Source organism: Sceloporus occidentalis, unplaced genomic scaffold (assembly GCF_023333645.1).
Source record: "Sceloporus occidentalis isolate IW3139 unplaced genomic scaffold, rSceOcc1.0.p SCAF_284, whole genome shotgun sequence".
Lineage (NCBI taxonomy): Eukaryota > Metazoa > Chordata > Lepidosauria > Squamata > Phrynosomatidae > Sceloporus > Sceloporus occidentalis.
Window position 1 is genome coordinate 295,497 of NW_028317264.1, and position 20,959 is coordinate 316,455.

The window sequence follows — 20,959 nt, forward strand, 5'->3', positions numbered from 1 at the left end:
GTAACAGGACGCATGTAAGTTACTTCTTATGGGTTCCCATGCGGATACACGTGGTCAGGTGGACATATATTTGGATGGCGTTCATCCCGCATGTAGTCAGATATATAACAGCACAGACTAAGCTTCAAGCAACGTTCAGTTCAGTGACCGTTGCTTGTTCTGCTGGGCTCCAGTTGGTTGGGACCACTAAGAGCCATCATAGACTCCAACCGAAGACCATTTATGAAATTGTAACAATGTAATTAATAAAAACATAACAACGGGAGAAGGAGAACACTCCGAAACACAGTAGCTTATCCCAGTGCGGTCAGATAACTGTCAGGTAGATCTCGCTTCCAACAATGAGGGTTTGGTGGTGGGGTCTCACAGCGGTGGTCATAATAATTCCGATAGGAACCGGGTGTATAGAGACACGTTTTACGAGGGGCACTGCAGAACCTACTTTTCTATCCGGCCAGTTGTACTTCTCAAACACCGGCTCGTAATCTTCCACCGCGCCGTCCGTTATCAGCATGATGGCCTGGTTACAAAGCCCACCCTGACCTGCTTCACGGAACTGAGGAGACAGAACGTCCGAAGATCAAAGCCGAGAACATTCGTATGTCTTATTGCGGCAGATATTTTAACACGTGTGCTTTAGAAACGGGATCATGGGAGTTGTGGTTCAAGGACCCCGTGCCGAGCCACAAACTGACCCGTATGTTTTTGTTTCATACCTCTTTTAGGATTTTGAAGGCTTCGATGAGAGCTTTATTAACGGTTCCGACGCCTTTTGCCTGCAACTCGTCCACTAACTGTTTGAAGTGCTGGAATAGAGAAGCGGCAGGGACATTTTCAGACGGGACAAGGATGGTGGGGAGTCGGGGGGGAAATAACCAAAGTCTCCAATGGAGAACTGTTGACTGGGACCGGTCAGGGTCTGTTCGATGATATGGGTCACATTGGGTTTGTACCATTGTTGGTCACACGTTCAAGATGTCACCGAAGGACTTATGATGCACCAGAGAGAGGGTTTGGGTTTCGACTTACCTCCCGGTTATCCCTGTCCGCTTGTACGAGGATCCCTTTGAAACACGGCTCGATGTAATGGACATAATCATTGTACTGGGATAAAAAACACATAAGGCATATCAAATTATTTGTGTAAGATAGAGATGTTTATTACATTGCTGGGTAACTTAAAGTAGAAAGACTATAAACATTTATCCTCATAAAAAAATATATATTTGGTGGCCTAACATCCCAGTGAAAAAGAGCACATTTGCACCAAATAATTAAAAATGGCCACTAGGTGGCGCTCAAGAACAAATTAACTTCATGGATTTACAGTATATCTGTTTTTAAGTTTATTTCATTTATTTTTATATTAAAAATGAGTATTGTGAATTTACTGTTAGATTTTTTTTTTAATATACTGATCAATGACATTTTAATAGAAATTTATTTCAAAAGAATCCGTGGTATGGATTAACATCACATTCAGAGTGGATAAAAAATAAATGTAAAAAATATATGTTAACCCCTTCATGACAAAGCCCGTACAAGACAACACATTGTCTTTAAGGGGTTAAAAACAAATATTAAATCATTTTATTAAAATCAATGTCCCTATTTGTTGTTTTTTTTTGCATTATGGGAGATGCTGTCCTGCAACAGCTGGAGGGCCACAGCTTGGAGACCCCCTGATCCAGCCGAACAGCTTTTTACTGTCAGTCTGGGTAGAAGATGCCAAACGAGAAGCTTCATTTCACGGCTCAGACCGCGCGCTCGTGTCTTTAGAGAGAACACGGTGGTTAACAGCAGAAAGAATGTTTAAATAAATAATTCATAGAGCAGAAGATTCCGCTCGAAACCTTTAATCGCTGAATTCACTGCTTTTAACATAAAGAAACATTGAAACTGTTTACAGAACGTTTGTCAATCAGTAGCTTAAAGAATCTGAGAGAAGCTGAGATCTGAGTCCATTTCCCCATCAACCTCAATTTGTACTTCATGCCACTCATTTCACCCCATGCCTCTCCCCCTACTCATTTCACCCCATGCCTCTCCCCCTACTCATTTCACCCCATGCCTCTCCCCCTACTCATTTCACCCCATGCCCCTCCCCCTACTCATTTCACCCCATGCCTCTCCCCCCTACTCATTTCACCCCATGCCCCTCCCCCTACTCATTTCACCCCATGCCTCTCCCCCTACTCATTTCACCCCATGCCTCCCCTACTCATTTCACCCCGTGCCCCTCCCCACTCATTTCATTTCACCCCGTGCCTCTCCCTGTTCCATGCTTTTCCCTTCATCTAACCAATCCCCTGCATCTAACCCTGCTCTTAAAAAAGCTGCCTGATCCAATCAACAACAATCAGCAGCTTAATAATAGGGGGAATACCTTCAAGGGGAGGAATAATCATGTATATATATTTATATAGAGGGAATAATTACTTTGTCTGTTCACTTGGCAGAGATTTGTTTAGCATAATGTGTAGATCGAGTGCTACTTCCAGCATCACGAGATTGGTCTACGTTAAGGTCAAACCAGTCTATTTAGGATGATCCCACCCTTTTGATCCATACTCAGCTGCTGCATGATGGGACCGGCATAATGACCCAGACTTACCGCGATGATGTTCACAAAGTCATTCTCCCCCAGTGTGTCTAACAGAGTGCTGATGGTATGTTTGGCGATGGTCATCCTTAACCCTTTCATGCTACCGCTGATGTCAACCACTATTACTATATCCTTCGGGGAAGTGGCTGCTTGGATGTACCTTCAACAGAAAAGAACAGAGATAACAACAGCCAGAGGTGAGACCGCAAAGATAAGGAAAAATGATCTGAAAAATAGTTTTATGTCACGTACGGATTTAATGTGTAAAAATTTAAATATTTTATATACACGTATTAAAAATAATTATATTTATATTATATTCATATTATACTAATGAATTAAATCATTAAATAGTGACAAGGAATAGATCATAGCTTTTTTTAATTGTAAGATGAAAACAGGGAAAAAATATGATATTGTGGTCTGGCTCAACAGGATTGAGAATATTCTAAACACGGAGCCCTAGGGAGTTGTGAATTCTTCTGGGTCCAACACCATATTTATATTAATACCAAATGTGACGCCAGGGGGCAAATGATGTCAATGAAAACTAAATTTGGGGAATTCACAAGGGGAAAACTTGGCCCAAACAGCCCAAATTATTATTCTTTTATTTTTATAGAGCCAACAATTTACGCAGCGCTTAAATCCTCCAAATATAGTAGTAAATAAAAAAGTAGATAATAAAACAAAAATAGGGTGTAATACAAAGGCTTCCTGCCAAAACACAATAATAATCTAATGAAATTATATAAATATATATTATCTTAGAAATGTATAAAATACCTTCACTAATAAATGTTTAATCAAGTGATGTAGTAATTTTTCTTTGCTAAATCAAAGTGAAGGTATTTTATAAATTCTCAAAATATTATATATATGATGTTTCCCAATATTAAGATTTTTTTTTTTTTTTTTTATTTAATGGCATTGTGAATAACGCCCTTGGAATAGTATTCAGGCTCTGAGAATATCATGCAATTAATTCTGCAAGTTTTTGTCTTGCAAACAAAAAAAAAATTGTAAGATTTATTATTGTGGAAAATATATCTGCATCAGCAGCAGCACGCCTGATAAATAAATACTTCTGGGGCCAAAAATATACAACTATTTATAAACAAAGCTTTATTTTTTTATCCAAGAAACCCAAGAAATGGTAAAAAATAGACAAGATATATTTTACCAAAAGTTAGACTTTTGTGGGGCAACAAGCTAGTGGCACAACTGGGAAAAGGTGTAAAAGGGGCAAGGAAAAGAGAAATGAGTAGGGAACGACAGAGATAAATAAATGGACACATGAATGGGTAGATGCAGAGAGAGAAATTAATAGGTAGAGGTACAGGAAGAGAGAAATGAAGAGAGGTACAAATAATTTTAGAGGGGAGGTAACAGAGAGGCATTGAGTCAAATGAATGAGGAGAGGCATAGAGTCAAATGAATGAGGAGAGGCATAGAGTGAAATGAATGAGGCATGGGGTGAAATGAATGAGTCATGGGGTGAAATGAATGAGTCATGGGGTGAAATGAATGAGTCATGGGGTGAAATGAATGAGTCATGGGGTGAAATGAATGAGTCATGGGGTGAAATGAATAGATAAATGTAGAATAAACATTTTAAATGGGGGGGAGACACCGAGAAACAAATACAAATAAAATTAATATAATGAGGAGAGAAATAAATGGGGACACTGGAGAGAAAGGACAGATGTGTAATACTCACCAGCCCCGGTTCCTGCAGTCAAACGAGATCACTCCATTTTCATCCGGGACCCATTTAATACCTGAACGAGATAAGACTTTTAATGCACACCTTCTAATTCTGAGTAGAGGGGAAAGTAACAGGTGCTCTGAATTCAATGCAGTCCAAGTATATAGACAGGCACTATTACCATCTAGCTAAAACTGCATAAGCTCCAAGATACCATTATAGACTACCACCAAGCTACAGACATCTAGAAAAATCCGATACCACCTCATACAGATTCTCTAGGGACTTACCAGCACTTACCTGGATAAAGCCTGAAGAAGCCAGTGGAGCTGCCAAAGTACTGCCAGGTGAGAGTCGGGTCCCGTCGGAAATTGTCCACAAAAATAGGGTTTAGTGCTTCAGACATGTAAACGCCATTCAGAATATCTGGGTCTATAGAGTAAGATATTATTATCTCTTACAGTGACATTTCTTTGACCTAATGCAGAAGCTCTATTTTGTAGAGGATAATGCATAAAAGTTAAAAGTGTCTAAAAGACCAACATGAGAAAGTAAAAGAAAAAACTCTGTCAAGAGGTCTTCATCATGGACCTCAGTCAAGAGATCTCCATCAGGGACCTCAGTCAAGAGGCCTTCATCAGGGACCTCTGTCAAGAGATCTACATCATAAGCCTCCATCAAAAGGCCTTCATCATAAACCTCCGTCAATAGGTCTTTATCATGGACCTCTGTGATGGGGTCTTCATCTTGGCCCTCAGTCAAGAGATCTTCATCATAAACCTCCTTTAAGAGGCCTTCGTCATGGAGCTCTGTTAACGGACCCTCATCATTATGTTATGTTAAGTCAAAAGAGCTTCATCATGGATCTCTCTCTCTCCCAAGAGACCCTAACATGGACCTCTTTGACGGAGACCATTATCAAACCTCTGCAACATAGATCATATCTAAGAATAAGCATTGACCACTTGGCTTGTCTAACCTAAACCTCTTGAAGACTTCAAAAAGTAGAATATTTCTGCACTCCCAGCAGGGGGCTGCAGAGAGCCTCACCTTTATTATAGACATTGGTGGGAAGCTGGATGTTGCTCAGAGTTGTGTTCACCATCAGATTATTAAAATGCTCATTGGTCTCCAGAATGAATTCATTTCCGAGCTCCAGATAATTATTATTTTCGTCCTTCTCGTTTATTCTCACGGAATTGTAGTATTCAAACTGCAAAAAAAAAACAAAAAACATACGTCATACACTACACACAGAGAGAGACGTAATAATACACAAAAATATAACATTTAACAAACAGTTAACGCAAGTCTAGTATTCAGTACGGAACAGCGGCATATTTGTTATAATGTATCACAGATGACCCTTAAATAATTGGAGTAATAATTTAAACACGATGTAGGGATTCGGGTGTTGAGCAAGCACTCACCTCTAAGGAAGCATTAAATTCATGATCTAAATCGGCTTCTTCTGCAGCCTCGACCAGCCTCTGGACAGGGGTGGGGGAAAAAAAAGAAGCGCAGAGGTTATAGGGGCAGATAAGAGATGGACGGCTTAAGAACATTAAACTATTCATTTAAAAGAACATTACTTGACAACATGGGAATTCTCAGCCGATCATGCAGATAAACAAAGGACGCTTGCGTGGTTTTATCGCTCAATGCTACGTGTCTTGCGTCTAAAGCAAAAGACAACAGCATCGGACGTAGCTAAACGTCACTCCTGGATCTGATTTCCATATAGTGACAAAGCAAGCGCTTAAATTCTTACAAGACACAATGATCCTTGTAAGGGAGAAGCTCATCATGAGAGTATTCACCACCGCAGAAGACAACGCACAACATGGTAGCTGCTGAAGAACTACTATTCTCATGATCCATCGGGCTTCAGGAATGATGAGATCTATCACAGGAGCTTCTTCTCCTCAGCTTACAACCGGTGAAGGACTTGCCTACTTGTTACAAAGACACAGGACTCTTAGACCGTCCAGGAGCCTTACCTGTACGGCCTCCACCTTCCTCCTCAGCATGCTCTCCATTTCCTCAGAGAACTTCCTGACTAATTCCAGACCGTCGACCTCCTCGATACGAAGCGTGGGCTCCACATCTTTATACTTCTGTGAAACGAAGAACAGACGACACGTTCTTCAGCTCAAAAACTTACTGGAGCCACCTACAAGCCTTCAGCCATCCTCTCACATACTTCTAAAACATTTTTTAGCTGATATAAAGAATGATCCAACATGGAGTAAGACTCGTCTTTCCCATCCTGGACTCACGCCGTCATAGATGCCAGCAGAAGCGCCTAAGAAGCAGTCAGATGACTTCATAAAAACGATGTTAATAGAAGATTCTAAAGAGTTAGAGAGTCGTATCATATCTCCTAACATTCCAAATGGTCAAAAAGGGCTGTTTAGGGGGTGTGGTTAGAGGTGTGGCTTCACACAATACATTTTTTTTGCCCAATTAAATTTAGGAACCTATTTCCTGCTCCTTCTATATATGTTATTGCAGCTTTTAGGGCAATATTATCAAATAAATAAAACATTTTGCTGAAGATGGTAGTTCTTCATGTTTTAGTACATGCGAACATGCGCAATGGAAATAATTCTGGGGCAAAGTTTGAATTGCGTTCTTATCACGTTAGCTACCAACGTAGTCTTCCTGCTGATTGGAACCCATTGGACTGTATCTATTATCTATTATCCCACAGGTCATATTGCAGTGGTGTTTTTCCACATAATTGCCCCCCTTTAATAATATACTTTAGGATCTAATTTTGGCATATTATGTCTGGCATGTATCTGTAACCCTGCAATATGGTTATATAATAATAATAATAATAATATAACAATACACAACAATAACATGTAATAGCTCGATAATATATTATTTTACATTATCATATAATAAAATATAATGATCTCATATAATAATATATTTTATATTACTATATAGTATATATATATATATATATATATATATAACATTAATATATTAGTTTACATTATATCACATAATAATCATATACTAACACATTTATATATTATTTTATATTGTTATTAATATAACTTAAATATATAATGATATAATAACACAGTCATGATATATTATACATTATTATATAACACAAATCATATATATTATATATAATACAATAATATATAATATCATAATAACACAATGCATTGTTATGTATATATATATACACACACACACACATATATACACATTACATAATACAATAATATATAATGGTATCATATAACACAATGCACTGTTAAATATATTATATAATACAATAGTATCTAATAGTATAAAATATTAATATAATTCTATATATATATATATATATATATATATATATATATTATATATATTATATATTAAATAATGCAGTAATAATGTATCTTAATATTTTACGTGTAGCAGGCTTTAGGAGATCCGAAATAAATCCCATCAGTACGTTTACAACAAAAATCCAATTAAAACACTTAGTCATGATATTTTGTTTTTCTTTTTTGCCGTGGCCGTTGACGTGACATTTCATTAGGGAAGAACGCAGGAAGAGAACGTTATCAAATCGGATACAGTAATTAGAGCAATTAGCACCAAAAAAAAGAGGAGAGCAGAGCTCTGCGGCGCGATACATTATTAGTTAGGGCTCGATCCAGTTCGGGAGACGCGGCTCTGGTTTATTCAATGGAAGAGCGGAGGATTATGGGAAATCATTTGGCAGACGGCGCACATCGGAAATTTACTCATGCCCGATTATATCTGCTTTGGCGATGGCGTATTAAATCCCCATCAGAAACAGGCATAGCAAAGCAGATCACCCCGCCGGTCCCCCGGGAACCATACAGTGCGGGGGTTAAATGAAGGGCAAAATTAACTCATTAATATCTCACCGAGAACACAGGGATAATATTATTACTACTGTATTTTATTTATATAGACACCAACAATTCCCGCAGCGCTTCCTGCAGTCCCTACATTCAAAGGGTCCGACAAAACTAGAACTGACAAAGTCCAACAGAAACCTTAGCACTGAATGGGTTAACACAGCATGACCCCTATAGGCATTTAACATGTACTGAAGTATATCTAATCAATCACACTGATTAACGACTGGTTTGCTTTTTTTCCCAGCAGTTATTCTTACCCGTGTGTGTATATACATACATATATATACATACATATATACACACACACACACACAATATATATATAGTTCACAGATAGTAGAATAATGGCGCGTTAACCCTTGCACTATGCGGCAATTATATATATTTTTCTTCCGCACAGATAATCTGTAGTTTTCTTGGTAACAGGTATCATAAGGATACAGCATGTTTAGGGTTAATACACATGATTATATATATATATATATAAAATGAAAATTTTGTGCCATTTTTCAAAATTTTTTTTAGCTGTTTTTTACTTCTAAATCACTCAAAACGAGGACTGAAGCCCAAAAGCTTTTTATGTTTTAACCTCACGCCGAGTTGACGATTATCCAGCCGGCCGGTAATCTTTCTGATGGTCCATGTGGATCCGTAACGGTGGGTTTTTTTTTTCCGGCACGTGCCTCTCGGTCTAATCCAGGGCCGGGCTAGTCTTAATCTTGCATGGCTAGCTGTCTTCGCCGGGGTCATGTGACCCATTTAATACACCGACACATGGCAAGCACCATCTGATGAATGTGGGGCATGTCTATTCCCTGCGCGGAGTAACGATGCCCAGCAACAGCCCTTCACGAAGACAGCCTTTAACCCTTTCAGACCCGGACGGGGGGGTAAAAGTCACTTTCATTAAAATAAATGATGGGGGTATCACGCAGGGCATCCACACCATGCGCTGGGGGGGTATACAACGTCCTCGTGTATATAGCGGATATTCTGCTTTGATCCCTTATGACTTTTGCCCGAGATCAGCTGATTTACGACCAGGTTGTGCCGAGTTTATCCAATTATCATCCTAAGCCCTCAACGCGCATGTTGCCGTCTATCGCCCAGCCTGCGCCAATACACTCTTACCTTCTGCAACAGGAGAGACCCCGAATATTTAGCCACCATGGAGTACGTTTCACCGCCGAACGTATCAGCCCATCCTTTAACCCTGAAAACAGAAAGAAAAAGGAGTTAAAGCAGATTACCGGAAACAAAAAAACCGCTAGAAATTTCAATTGAATGCCAATCATTGAAAAATGGTACCAAAAAAATATATTTTGCCGTGTTTAGAACATTAGGAGTATTGTGGTGCTTAGGATAGGATGAATAAAAATAATATTAACTGTTTTACTTTAATGAGAGGGGGTGGATAAGTGGTACAGACTCCCAGCAGAAGTGGTAGAGGGTAATACAGCGTGGGCATTAAACATGCATGGGATAGACATACGGCTCCTGAATCTAAGACGAGACCGACAACTGATTAATGTTTGAGTCTTTACAGCAGGATAAACGGGCGACTAGACGGGGGCCGAATGGGGCCGATCTGCCGGCAGATTCTATGTTTCTGGATTTCTCTCTTTTAGTTCCTGAATGTTTAGGATGATTTTTTTTTTCGTTCTTCAATGAAATCGGCCGTTCTATAAAGAGATCCTCGCGGGGGGCGGGGGGGCTGCCGTCTTATTCAGGTGCACCTGGCAGCTGCCTCGCCGGTAAACACATAAATCTTCCGCTCCGCACGCTCGCTCCGTGCTCTGCTTCTCCCACATCGCCTCGGCACCGGCTCGCGAAGGGTGCACGAGCCACAGCCATGAACTATTATCATTATTAGTTATTGATCTATATAGAGCCCCCATATTCCGCAGTGCTGTACAATGTGTAAACAGGACATAATCAGTCGGCAGGCTGCCCCGGGAGGCAGGGGAGCGGTTGTCCACAGGGCCGCTTCAAAACTGTTAAAGAGACACTCCCACAAGGTACCTGTTATGTGATCACTGGGGTGAAAAAAGCTCCTGGGAAGGCAGAGGGGTGAGTGGAGTGAGAGGGTAAGGGAGTTAGCAGCCAGCATGCCTGGGAACTCTACTGGTTTGGCTCAGGAGTCTCCAGGTGAGGAGCTGCTTCCCCGGGTCTCTGGGTCCTGTTTCACATGGCAGTGTATGGCCACACCCCTTCCCCTCCCTCAGCCTTGCCCACCTCAGACTTCCTGAAGCTAGCCCCACCCCCTTACACAACCAGCACCGCCCCTCAGCCTAAACAGGGATGTTCCGTCAATCAGCTAACACGGCACGTTACATTAATTACTATCTTTTTTTCTGCCTATACGTGAAGGAAAGGGTTAACTACAAGAAGGGGCCGCTTGGGGCCACCGGCAAAGTCATTCCCTGCACAGGCGCAAGTCTTACGGGCCCTAATTTCGTGTTCTGCTTAGGGCCACAGAATATCAACCCTTCTGTATATTGATTGTCATCAATAGGAAATTAAACACACGGATACTTTCAACTGCTTCACAAGAAGAGGGTGGTAGATAGGTGGAACAGCCTCCCAGCAGAGGTGGCAGAGGGTAATACAGTGAGGGGGTTGAACCATGCATTGGATAGGCGTACGGCTCTATACAATATCCTCGCATGTACACGCTGGGAGAACCGGCAGTGACTTCCTCCCCCAAGATGCCTCATCACCATCTCTCCCTGTCACCCCCCTCCCCGCTCGGAGGATTCGCAGGATGTAGGCAGTAAACAGCCGGTTCTGTTCCCTGAGCTGCCAAATTCAGTTTTTTGGTTTTTTTTTTACTCGGATACATAGAAAAAAAACTCTGGAAAAACAAGTTTTATGGAATAACACAGGAGGGGGGGCGGCTCCAACACTGTAACGGGGGGGGGGGGGCAATTAAAAAACCAGGGAGACCTCAGCAATCACAATCCGCTCTCATATTACCCTTTGAAGGTGCAGTCCCACTTAGACAAAACATTAACCGCACGCTAAATAAATACCCCGGAGCAGATCTTTTTAGAAGCTTTTTCAGTTCCTATGGCAACAACCAATCAGCTCCTGCATTTCTGTCACGTGACAATTAAGTGTTCCCGGCAAAAAAAAAATTAGATAAGAAGGCACACTGATATTGTAAGGGTTAAAATATATGGCTGCCATGCGGGTGCGTTCTTATTATCGTAGAAGAGAAAGGGTTGTTTCTGCGCCCCGATTGTCACGCGACGGGCTGCTTGTTATGTCCTGCTTGCCCGTTGTACAGCGCTGCGGAATATGGTGGCGCTATACAAATCAATAAATAATAATAGGTGGGCAAGATGGCACGGAGGTAAGTGGGGGGGTGCTGGGTGGTATCAGTATTGATGCAGGGTCACAAAAATAATTGCCCTAGGGACATCTAACACTAACGGGGACGCTGCACACCCATGTTGACGTTTGGGGGTACGTTGTGAATCTGGGGTACACCTGTTATTAGTGTAAATAAACCTGTAAGGGACTACAGACCTATAGAAATCATAGCACACCTGGAGGTGATTTACTGCCCCAGGGTGGGTATTAAGACTCCGAGTACAGAAAGACATCGCCCGGGTGGGTACATGTAGGACCCTCAGGGTGGTAAATAATAAAACTTGGAAGGGTGATACGGCACTGGGTGCGGGCAGACATACCATCAGGATGCCGACTGCAGATAAACTACCCCAAGGTGGGTATTAGGATGCAAATAAACTACCCCAAGGTGGGTATTAGGATACTTTGTGTTTATAGACTGCCGTAGGGTGGGTATCAGGATACTGGGTGCAGATATGGCACCCTAGGGTAGGTATTAGTATAGCGGGTGCAGATATACCCCAGTGGGGCAGTTATAAGGACAGCAGATGCAAATACCGTGGCTTGGGGCAAATCATGACATTAGAGCATTGAGAAAGAGCAGAAATACCCCGGTACACGGTATATTCCCACTCTGCCTGGATAAACAGCGCCGTGGAGTATGGTTGCGCTATACAAACCAATAAATGATAACAAATGGTATTTAGCTGGGGTAGTACAGAGGGCCCTAAATAGGGAATCCTGGGGTAAATACAGGCCATACAGAGCATATAGGGGGCATTGTTTGGATGATAACATAGGGCCACATGTCTGGACACAGCAGTGGGGGTCTAGGGCAGGTGAGTGCCCGCTCAGGGTAGTCCCAGTAGGTTCTGGTAGAGCCAACACTACAACAGCATGTGATGACGGACCGGTGAGTCTGACCGCAGCGCTGCTGCAGATACACAGATCTGTGCTTGGCCAATTAATACACCTGGGTGATAACCGGGCTCGGGGCAGATAGGTAGGTAGCGGGGTATATGCTAGCAGATAGTAGGGAAGGGGTTAATGGGGAAATTAGAAAGAACTGGTGTATTTGAAAAAGTGGGGCAAATAAGAGCTGGGGCAGATTAAAGGGTATTTATAATACGAATGGTTTTAATCCATCGTTTGCTGATCAATTTATACCAATAGTGATGATTTAGGTATTGATGCAGGGGGGGCTGGGGTAGATAGGGCAGATTTAACATGTCACATGTTCTGAGGGTATGTTAGGGCAGGTGGGTGATAGGGTGCAGTAGGGGGCAATTGTAAAGCCAGACACTTCAACAGCACAGGAGGAGCTGGGGCAGATTAGAAGGTGCACTGGGGACCCTGGGGGCAAATGTGGAGAGGTTCCTGGAACCGGTGGCAGACAGTAGTGGTGGTGCTGGGGCAGATAGGTAGCCTGTGGGGTACATAATGGTTAACTGCGGCATGCCATGAGGTGCTGGTGAGATGACCCTGGAGGTGCCGGGGCAGATAGACAGGCTGCGGGGTGTTCCGGGAGCATGCGGGGCACGCAGGGGCTATTGGGGCAGATTATGAGCTACTGGTGAGGTATCTGCGTGCTGGGGCAGGAGATGGGGCAGATAGGCAGGCAGGAGACATATTAGGGCAGAGTCTCTCACGTGTCCGTGGGAATCCTCTTCTGGGCTCCGAGGGCTGCACATCCCGCGTGGAGAATCCACAGTAGAGTAAAGCTGCCCCACATGGTGCCCCCCGGGGGATCAGGCCATGTGGGGGTCACACAGGACGCACTCCAGGTGCTCCCCCCACTAATTATCTCCCCCTGTGCTGTCACTTGTACCCCCCACCCTCAGTATGGGCTTCACTTCTCCCCTCTAATGCCCCCCTGCCCCCCCTCTCCCACCTGTCTCCCCGGGTCTGTCTGCTCCCCACTTCTCTCTCTCTCTCCCCCTCACTACTTTGTCTTCTCTCCTCTCACAGATCCCTCTCTCTGATCACAGATAATCCGCAGGATCCTATCCAGGGGATTACAGACATCCCACTGACCAATCACAGCGCAGGAACCGCCTTGATATTAACCCTCTGGCTGCTGGAGCATTTACAAAATGAGAAAAAAAAAGAATTATGCCCAATGCTTGCTAAAACAACAAAGAATTAAGAATAATTACAGTTATTTATTATTATTATTATTATTATTATGGTTGCTGTAATTAATTATTATTATTATTATTATTATTGCTAAAGGCTTTAATGTGTATATATATATATTCACAAATGTAAACATTCTTGCAAAAACATTGATGTATTAAAAATAATTACAAAGTTATTATTTATTATTATTGTTGCTGTTATTAATTATTATTATTGCTAAAGACTATAATCTGTATATATATATATATATTCACAAATCTAAACATGCTTGCAAAAACATTGATTCATTAAGAATAATTACAAAATCATCATCATTATTATTAGTAATATAAATGTTAACACTTATAAGAAAGAATAATAATAATAATAATTATTATTATTATTATTGCTAAAGACTATAATCTATACATATTCACAATATTCACATATTCGAAACACGCAGACATGATTCCAAATTCCTTTTTGTATCACTGAAAAGAGCAGTATTAAGGAAATAGTCACATTAATATATTTAACATTATTTAAATAATTTAATTCATATAATTCATATATTGTATAGAGCTCTTTTTTGGGGTTTTATCATTTTTTTTACTAAGTTATTTTGATGAACATCTCTCCTATTGCTTTTTTTTTCCACACATATTTCTTCATTTATTTTTAGAAAAAGTATATTTAGAAAAGCAGACATTTCTCTCTATATGTCCCCTATGGGCTCCGCTTGCACTGGTGAAAACGTATTCCATATGCGGTATTCGTCTTTATTTTAAATAGTTTGGGTCCAAATCCTGATTTTTAGGGTTTTTAAGGGCGGGTGGTAATGCCTAATCTTGGTCAGTATTGTAGAAAACTAGTCCTGGACGTCTCGTCCTAGTGGCCCCCAAATGGTGCGGGCAAATGAAAAAATGGCTGGGGCGGGGGGGATCTAGCGTGTCGTAGCTGACGTATGCCTATGGGCCCCTGAGCTCTAGGGGACCCCTGCCCTGTTACAGTAGCATTACAGTCCGGGGTCTCCCAGCGTAGTGGCGTCACACAACATGACCACTCGTGTCAGAGCAAGAGGCCATAGGCTAAAACTAGAGGGTCAGAGGCTTAGATGTAATGTAAGGAGGTTTTACTGAAAAAAAGTGGTTGATAAGTGGAACAGCATCCCAGAACAGGTGGTAGAGGCTAATACAGCGAGGGGATTTAAACATGCGTGGGGCAGACATACGGCTCCTGAATCTAAGACGAGACCAACGACTGATCAAGGTTTGAATCTTTACAGCAGAAAAAAACTAGATATTTCATTATTTTTTGTCAGGGGTCCCAGAGGGTCCTAATCTGGCACAGATCAGCACTGGAGTCCCATTTAGCTCCAGAATGTGACTGCATGACTCCAAATGCAAATAGGACTGGTCAGCAAAACTGGGAAAATTAGGTGGTATTCTGAAATTTACCCAATAATTAAAAAAAAAAAAAAAAAGATTTAAAACATTTTTTTTTTCATGGTCCTTGAAATCTGAATCAGATTTTCAAATCTAATTAATTTGCGTCCTGGAACGACTTCTTCGCTTTATTTCTCAAAAAAACCCCTACCAGCTGCTCCTTTTTAACTTATATCATTTCCCTGCGGCTCAGATTTGTTGTTTTTTTTTAAATTTATATTAAATCCGAAAAAAAGAAAAGTGAAAAAAACAAATAATAGTTTCCTGTGCTTTTGTTCATTATCACAATTTTTTTTTTATAATATTAAATACAGCTCCAGATCCAGTCGTATTGTGATTATATTTTTTTTTTTTGTAAATTTATTGTACACGCCAATAAAATATTGACCCTTTGACTGCCAGGGTAGTGGCAATTCCGGTGCATTCCATTCCATTGGTTTCCATGGTGATTGCTCCACAATTAGAACTTTGCCTTTTTAGAAGTATGGACCAATTGGCTTTCTGTATGAAGACCGAGTCTGGTGTAAAGCAGTAAGGCACTCGTGGCCCGAGGGACACTTTTGGCATCAGGGGTGTGGTTGGGGGTGTGGTTAGAGGTATGGCTGGGGTGGGGCTTCACCAGGACTTTTTATGTGACTTTGTGACCTGTTTGTGTAACCGAGTAAGAAATTCAGAAGAATTTATTTTATTTCCACATTTTCCTGCTGTTTCTATACACATTATCGGGGCTTTTAGGGCTGTAGAACCCTGCGATCCCCTCATACCCAGCAAACATTCCAAGCTTCTAGAAGAGAGGGGCATCAGGAGGAGGAAAAAGGGGCAGCAGGGATTTGGTGCCACTCTGTCTGTGCATTATAGACATACCTGGGAACTTGTGGGCTCCGGCTACCTGGTGCCTACTCTTGTGGGACACGGCCAGGACTGCCTACTGATGTCAGTGGGCGTTCCTGCTGATGTCAGTGGGCGTTCCTGCTGATGTCAGTGGGCGTTCCCAGCTACGTCAATGGGTGTTCCCGCAGACATTGCAGGAAACGCCCGTGTTTTAAAGGTCATGACCGGTCCCCTCTCCCTCGACCCGGAAGATTCCGGTGTTCCTTTCCCTCGACCTGGAGGATTCGAATCCCTTAGATTTAAATGGACCCCTCAGCTCTTATATACATAGGGGGGTCGGGGCAGGATAACTGCCTCCCCAACTGCCCCAACATCAAACTGAAACCCCGAGCACTTAGTAGACGGGGTTAATTCTGCCCTCTGCTCTCACCTGATTCCTGCAAATCAATTGATGCTGATTGAGATAGAGAAACAGCCATATCCCACTCAGCAAAAATAAACACCAGTGGGGGGATGTGCCGGATAACAAGACAGGGAACCCACTCAGCAAAATGTTTGGAAGGCAGGAGGTGATGTCGGGGTGGGAGGCTGGCAGCGCATAGACTGGGGGGTAAATTCATCGGAGCGGCCAACCTATCCGTAGAGTCCGCAGCAAAGATAATAACCGCAACCAACCAGGAGCCTCCTTTGGGTTAACCAAAATGGGCAGATCGGCCCCATTCGGCCCCCGTCTAGTCTGCCCGTTTCTCCTGCTGTAAAGACTCAAAGCTTAATCAGCTGTTTAGATTCAGGAGCCGGATGTCTATCCCCTGCATGTTTAAATCCCTTCACTGTATTACCCTCTACCGCATCTGCTGGGAGGCTGTTCCACTTATCTACCACCCTCTCAGTAAAGTAAAACCTCCTTCCATTCCATCTAAGTCTAAATAAACTTTCCTGCTGTCCTTTGTTAAACCCATCTAAATGTCTCCCCCGTCTCCTCTCTCCAAACGCCCGAAGGGTGTGGATTTTTCCGGAAAGCGTGAATAAAAACACAGATCGCTGATTTTTTGCGCAGACACCAGTGGATTCCCTGAGGTCAGGAGCGTTGATTGTAAGCTCTTGGGGGCAGCTAGCCACCAAGCAGAAGCATTATGAGCTAATCGCTAATCAAAAAGAGAGGGGGAGAGGGGGAGAGAGAGAGAGAGAGAGAGGGAAAGGGGGAGAGAGAGAGAGGGAAAGGGAGAGAGAGAGAGAGAGGGAGAGAGGTTGGCAAAAACGTTCTGTTCTTTGAAAGCAGTCTCGTGGAAAATTCGCAGAGTAGCTGCCAAGTTTCTGAACCTCCTCTCGAGGCAAGTATTTCACTGCCAGATATTCCCATAATGCACCGGGGGAGGTATCCGCGGGAGGATATAACCTCTAGTGTGCCACATTTATATCGAGGGATATTAATAACGCAGAGTAGGGGGCTATCTCATAAGGCATTCACAATAATACACCATGTGAAGTGATTCCTGTTTCACCAGCCACTCATATCACTCACAGCCAAAAAAGTCCCTTTAACAGCTGGTGATGTCCCATGTGATTGGACGATCCAGATCCCCCCTGGCAAAAACAGGACAAGATGCCTCCATCATGGAGGGTATGATTTTTTTTTTAAAAAGGTAGGGCATTGGCCAAAAAGGTATTGCCATGAACGGAAGTGGGCGTGATTTAGGCTTGAAAGTAGGTGGGGTTTAATGGAAATAGGTGTGGCCTAAATATGAGTGGGTGGGCAATAAAATAAAGTAGGTGGGGCTGCAAAATAGAGAAAAAGTTTTGACAATTTATAGACAAGACTGGGGGTGACGGGGCAGCACTGGGGGTGACGGGGCAGCACTGGGGGTGACGGGGCAGCACTTGGGGTGAAGAGGCAATACTGAGGGTGACGGGGCAGCACTGGCACTTTAAGGCCAGCAGCCACCTGATGACATGCGTAGCGGCCGGCAGCTGGATGTGCGTGACGGCACGTTATGTTTTTTATGCTCACGTAGCATGCCCAGCCGGTGGCTGCACCGGTTCTGCAGCTGAAGTGGCAGATCCGGTGACTATGGGGTGCTGTTGGCCATCGGCCCACCTGGGCAACTGCCCTATGTCCTAGATGGCCAGTCTGAGCCTGCTCAGAGGTCTCTTCTTCAGATAGAATACAACAACGTTGGCCCAATAAAACATTTTAGCTTCATCTAAAGACTCCGTCTTGTCCCGGATCTATACTGAGACCTTTAGGGTCATAGGTCGCCGTGACCCACCCTAATTAAATTAATATATAAATATCACCTAAAAAGCACTTCTTTCCTTAAAAAAATATCTCGTTTACTTTAGGAAGGATGGTGGGAAGGAAGGCTGGACAGACGGACATCTCGTGCTGACAGACAGGGAAGTAGATTAGGATCGCAAGGAAGAAGGAACAAATTAGGAATACTTGGAGATGGAGAGAATAAAGCAAGCTCCGAACGATGCCCCGCAACGTTAACCCTTTGTGTGTCAAACGAGCACAATGTACGCGGACTCAGCCCTTGTAATTTAAAGGGACAGTGACATGTATATTTCATTTTTTTTTTTTATAATCGAAAAGCTATATTTGTCTAAAACCAGTTTATTGGATTTAGTGTGTGAGAAGGGTTAACCAGGGTCATGTTTTTATTTAATGTGATAAATGTCCCTTTAAATTTAAAAGCCCCATTGGCCTGTTCTCCAGTTCCGCCTGCGCTATCTAATCACTGTCATGGGCTTAATTGTCTAAACAGGATTCATTGATTGCAAAGGAACTGAATCAGCTAACCAAGCACTAAAACACTTTATTTATTTTATTTTTAAATTCTTCCAGTAACGGAAAACAATAGTTTTTGTTTTTTTTTAATGTGACAACGAACTCCTATATAATCCTTCCCCCCCCCCAAACATCAAGGCATTGCAAAATATTTAACGTATATCTGTTCGAGTTCTAAATTGTATTTATTTATTCTTGAAATCATTTAACCCTTCAAGGGCCAGAGGAAACTGGACAGCATCAATTTGTATTTTTTTTTTTTTAAGAGTCATAAGGCTAATGGGGGGGGGGGGGGAGTTATACATGACTAAGGGCTTTGCCTAATTGTGTCCCGGGTGGTAAATACTGTTTATCGAATCAGGGATGTGCGAGGAGTGCAGCAATTAGATCCCACGCGTCTTTGGATTAATCTCCATTAAACGCTCTGTCCCGAAGGGGAAACGGATCGGCTCGTCAGCACCGGGACTTCGAGTGGAACTTTTGTCAAACCTTGTGAGAGCATTGGGGGGGGGGGGGAAACACCGGGCCTAGACACAGTCAGGGCTTTAAACGGTTAAACGGCAATATTTAACCTTTTCCTCCTGTGCAGCTCTGAGGGTACCCGGGTAAAGATGGGCATTTCTATGCCAGTCACCAAACACAAGGCTACCCAAGAATGTTACCCAAAAAATACATATTCCTTTGAGTGCCAAGTGTTTACAGGACTAGACTAAGGACTAGACAAGAATTTATGAGGACTAGGCACGAGGACTAGACAAGGACTTACGAGGACTAGACAAGGACTAGACAAGGACTAGACAAGGACTAGACAAGGACTTACGAGGACTAGACAAGGACTTACGAGGACTAGACTAAGGACTAGAAGACCTGATAAAGATTTGCTAGGAAAAGACTAAGGACTAGACAGGGATTTACGAGGACTAGACAGGGATTTACGAGGACTAGACTAAAGACTAGAAAATCCGATAAAGATTTGCAAGGACTAGACTAAGAACTAGACAAGGATTTGCTATATAAGATGTAAATGGTCTTAATATAAAGTGTTTTCTTTTGTAGTTTAGTAATAATTACTAATACGTGTCTATAGAGTATTCTTTATTATTTATATATATATATATATATATATATATATATATAAAATGATTATTTATTTTATATAGCGCCATCATATTCCGCTGTGCTGTACAATAAATCTCTCTCTCTCAGAGGTCTAAAAATGCGCTCGCTTTCACGTTTGCCGTTATAAAAGGAATACATCTTCTAGAGAAGCCGATGTTATTATAAAACTTTAATGGCTTTTTAAATTTCAGCTTTTATTTGGTAGTAAAAACGTTACAAAAGGGAACAAAAAACAAAACTTGACAATAGTGTCACTTGTCCGCAGGAATCTGTTCCTAACAGCAGTCAGTTGGAAAAACGCTAAGAAATACCGGGGCAAAACATGTTCATTTGTAGCCATATACAGAATATATTTATTTTAATACTAAGATTCGACAATTCTATCTTGAGATCATTTCAGATTCCGTTTGTTCGTTTTCTGGAATTGTCCTGTAAAATCTCGAATATAATCCACATTTTCCCTGTTTCAGCACCCAAAACGCGGGTGTATTAGAAGAGAACAAACCTGGCCTGTACATACGTTTTAAAATAAGTTATACATTTTTGTATTACACCGGAGATTTTACAGGATTCGCTACAAAATTTCCATCAATGTTTTCACTGTCAATTAACGCCTGGTATTCAAACATTAAACAGAAAAGAGGGGGGAAAAAATGCAAAAATCGACAACTATTTGCATATATTCTCAAAAGACAGGCCAGATCTCAAAATTCTGCAACCCCCCACCCCAAAAAAAAATCTCAAGTACTAAGAGCCACCTAGAGGCCACTCTCAGAATTACAACCTCAAAATATATAGCTGCTCCCCAACATTCCCAACAAAAGGGCTAAAAAATAGAATTCTTGTCCAAAAATAGACACGAAAAACTTAAAAATTACAACTGTCAGGAAAATATACATCTCTCTCGTTTTTCAATTGCAAATAACTGCAAGATACGTTTTCTTCGTCCAGTTTGAGACTCAAACGGAAAGTCACAAGGTAACACGTTCTTTGGGTTCTAAAAATATTGTCCATTTAAGTGAAAAAAATGGCTTGCTTTTAGTTGTTATTGCCAGTCCCCTTACATTATATATATTTATATATATA

At 41.9% G+C, this 20,959-nt stretch overlaps 1 protein-coding gene across 1 annotated transcript in view; it reads right to left on the reverse strand.

Annotated features, from left to right (window-relative positions):
* The window catches only part of LOC149275473 (voltage-dependent calcium channel subunit alpha-2/delta-4-like), a 53,858-nt gene extending 43,773 nt beyond the window's left edge, over positions 1-10,085 (reverse strand). Inside the window, exons 1-11 of the mRNA XM_089504687.1 lie at positions 9,955-10,085; positions 9,350-9,431; positions 6,314-6,430; positions 5,744-5,803; positions 5,364-5,526; positions 4,614-4,745; positions 4,326-4,386; positions 2,615-2,765; positions 1,030-1,104; positions 717-806; positions 443-556 (exon numbers count right to left, since the gene is read on the reverse strand). Coding sequence (XP_089360813.1) covers positions 443-556; positions 717-806; positions 1,030-1,104; positions 2,615-2,765; positions 4,326-4,386; positions 4,614-4,745; positions 5,364-5,526; positions 5,744-5,803; positions 6,314-6,430; positions 9,350-9,431; positions 9,955-10,085 — 1,176 coding nt within the window. The remainder of the gene's footprint in view (positions 1-442; positions 557-716; positions 807-1,029; positions 1,105-2,614; positions 2,766-4,325; positions 4,387-4,613; positions 4,746-5,363; positions 5,527-5,743; positions 5,804-6,313; positions 6,431-9,349; positions 9,432-9,954) is intronic.
* Positions 10,086-20,959: the final 10,874 nt, after the last annotated feature.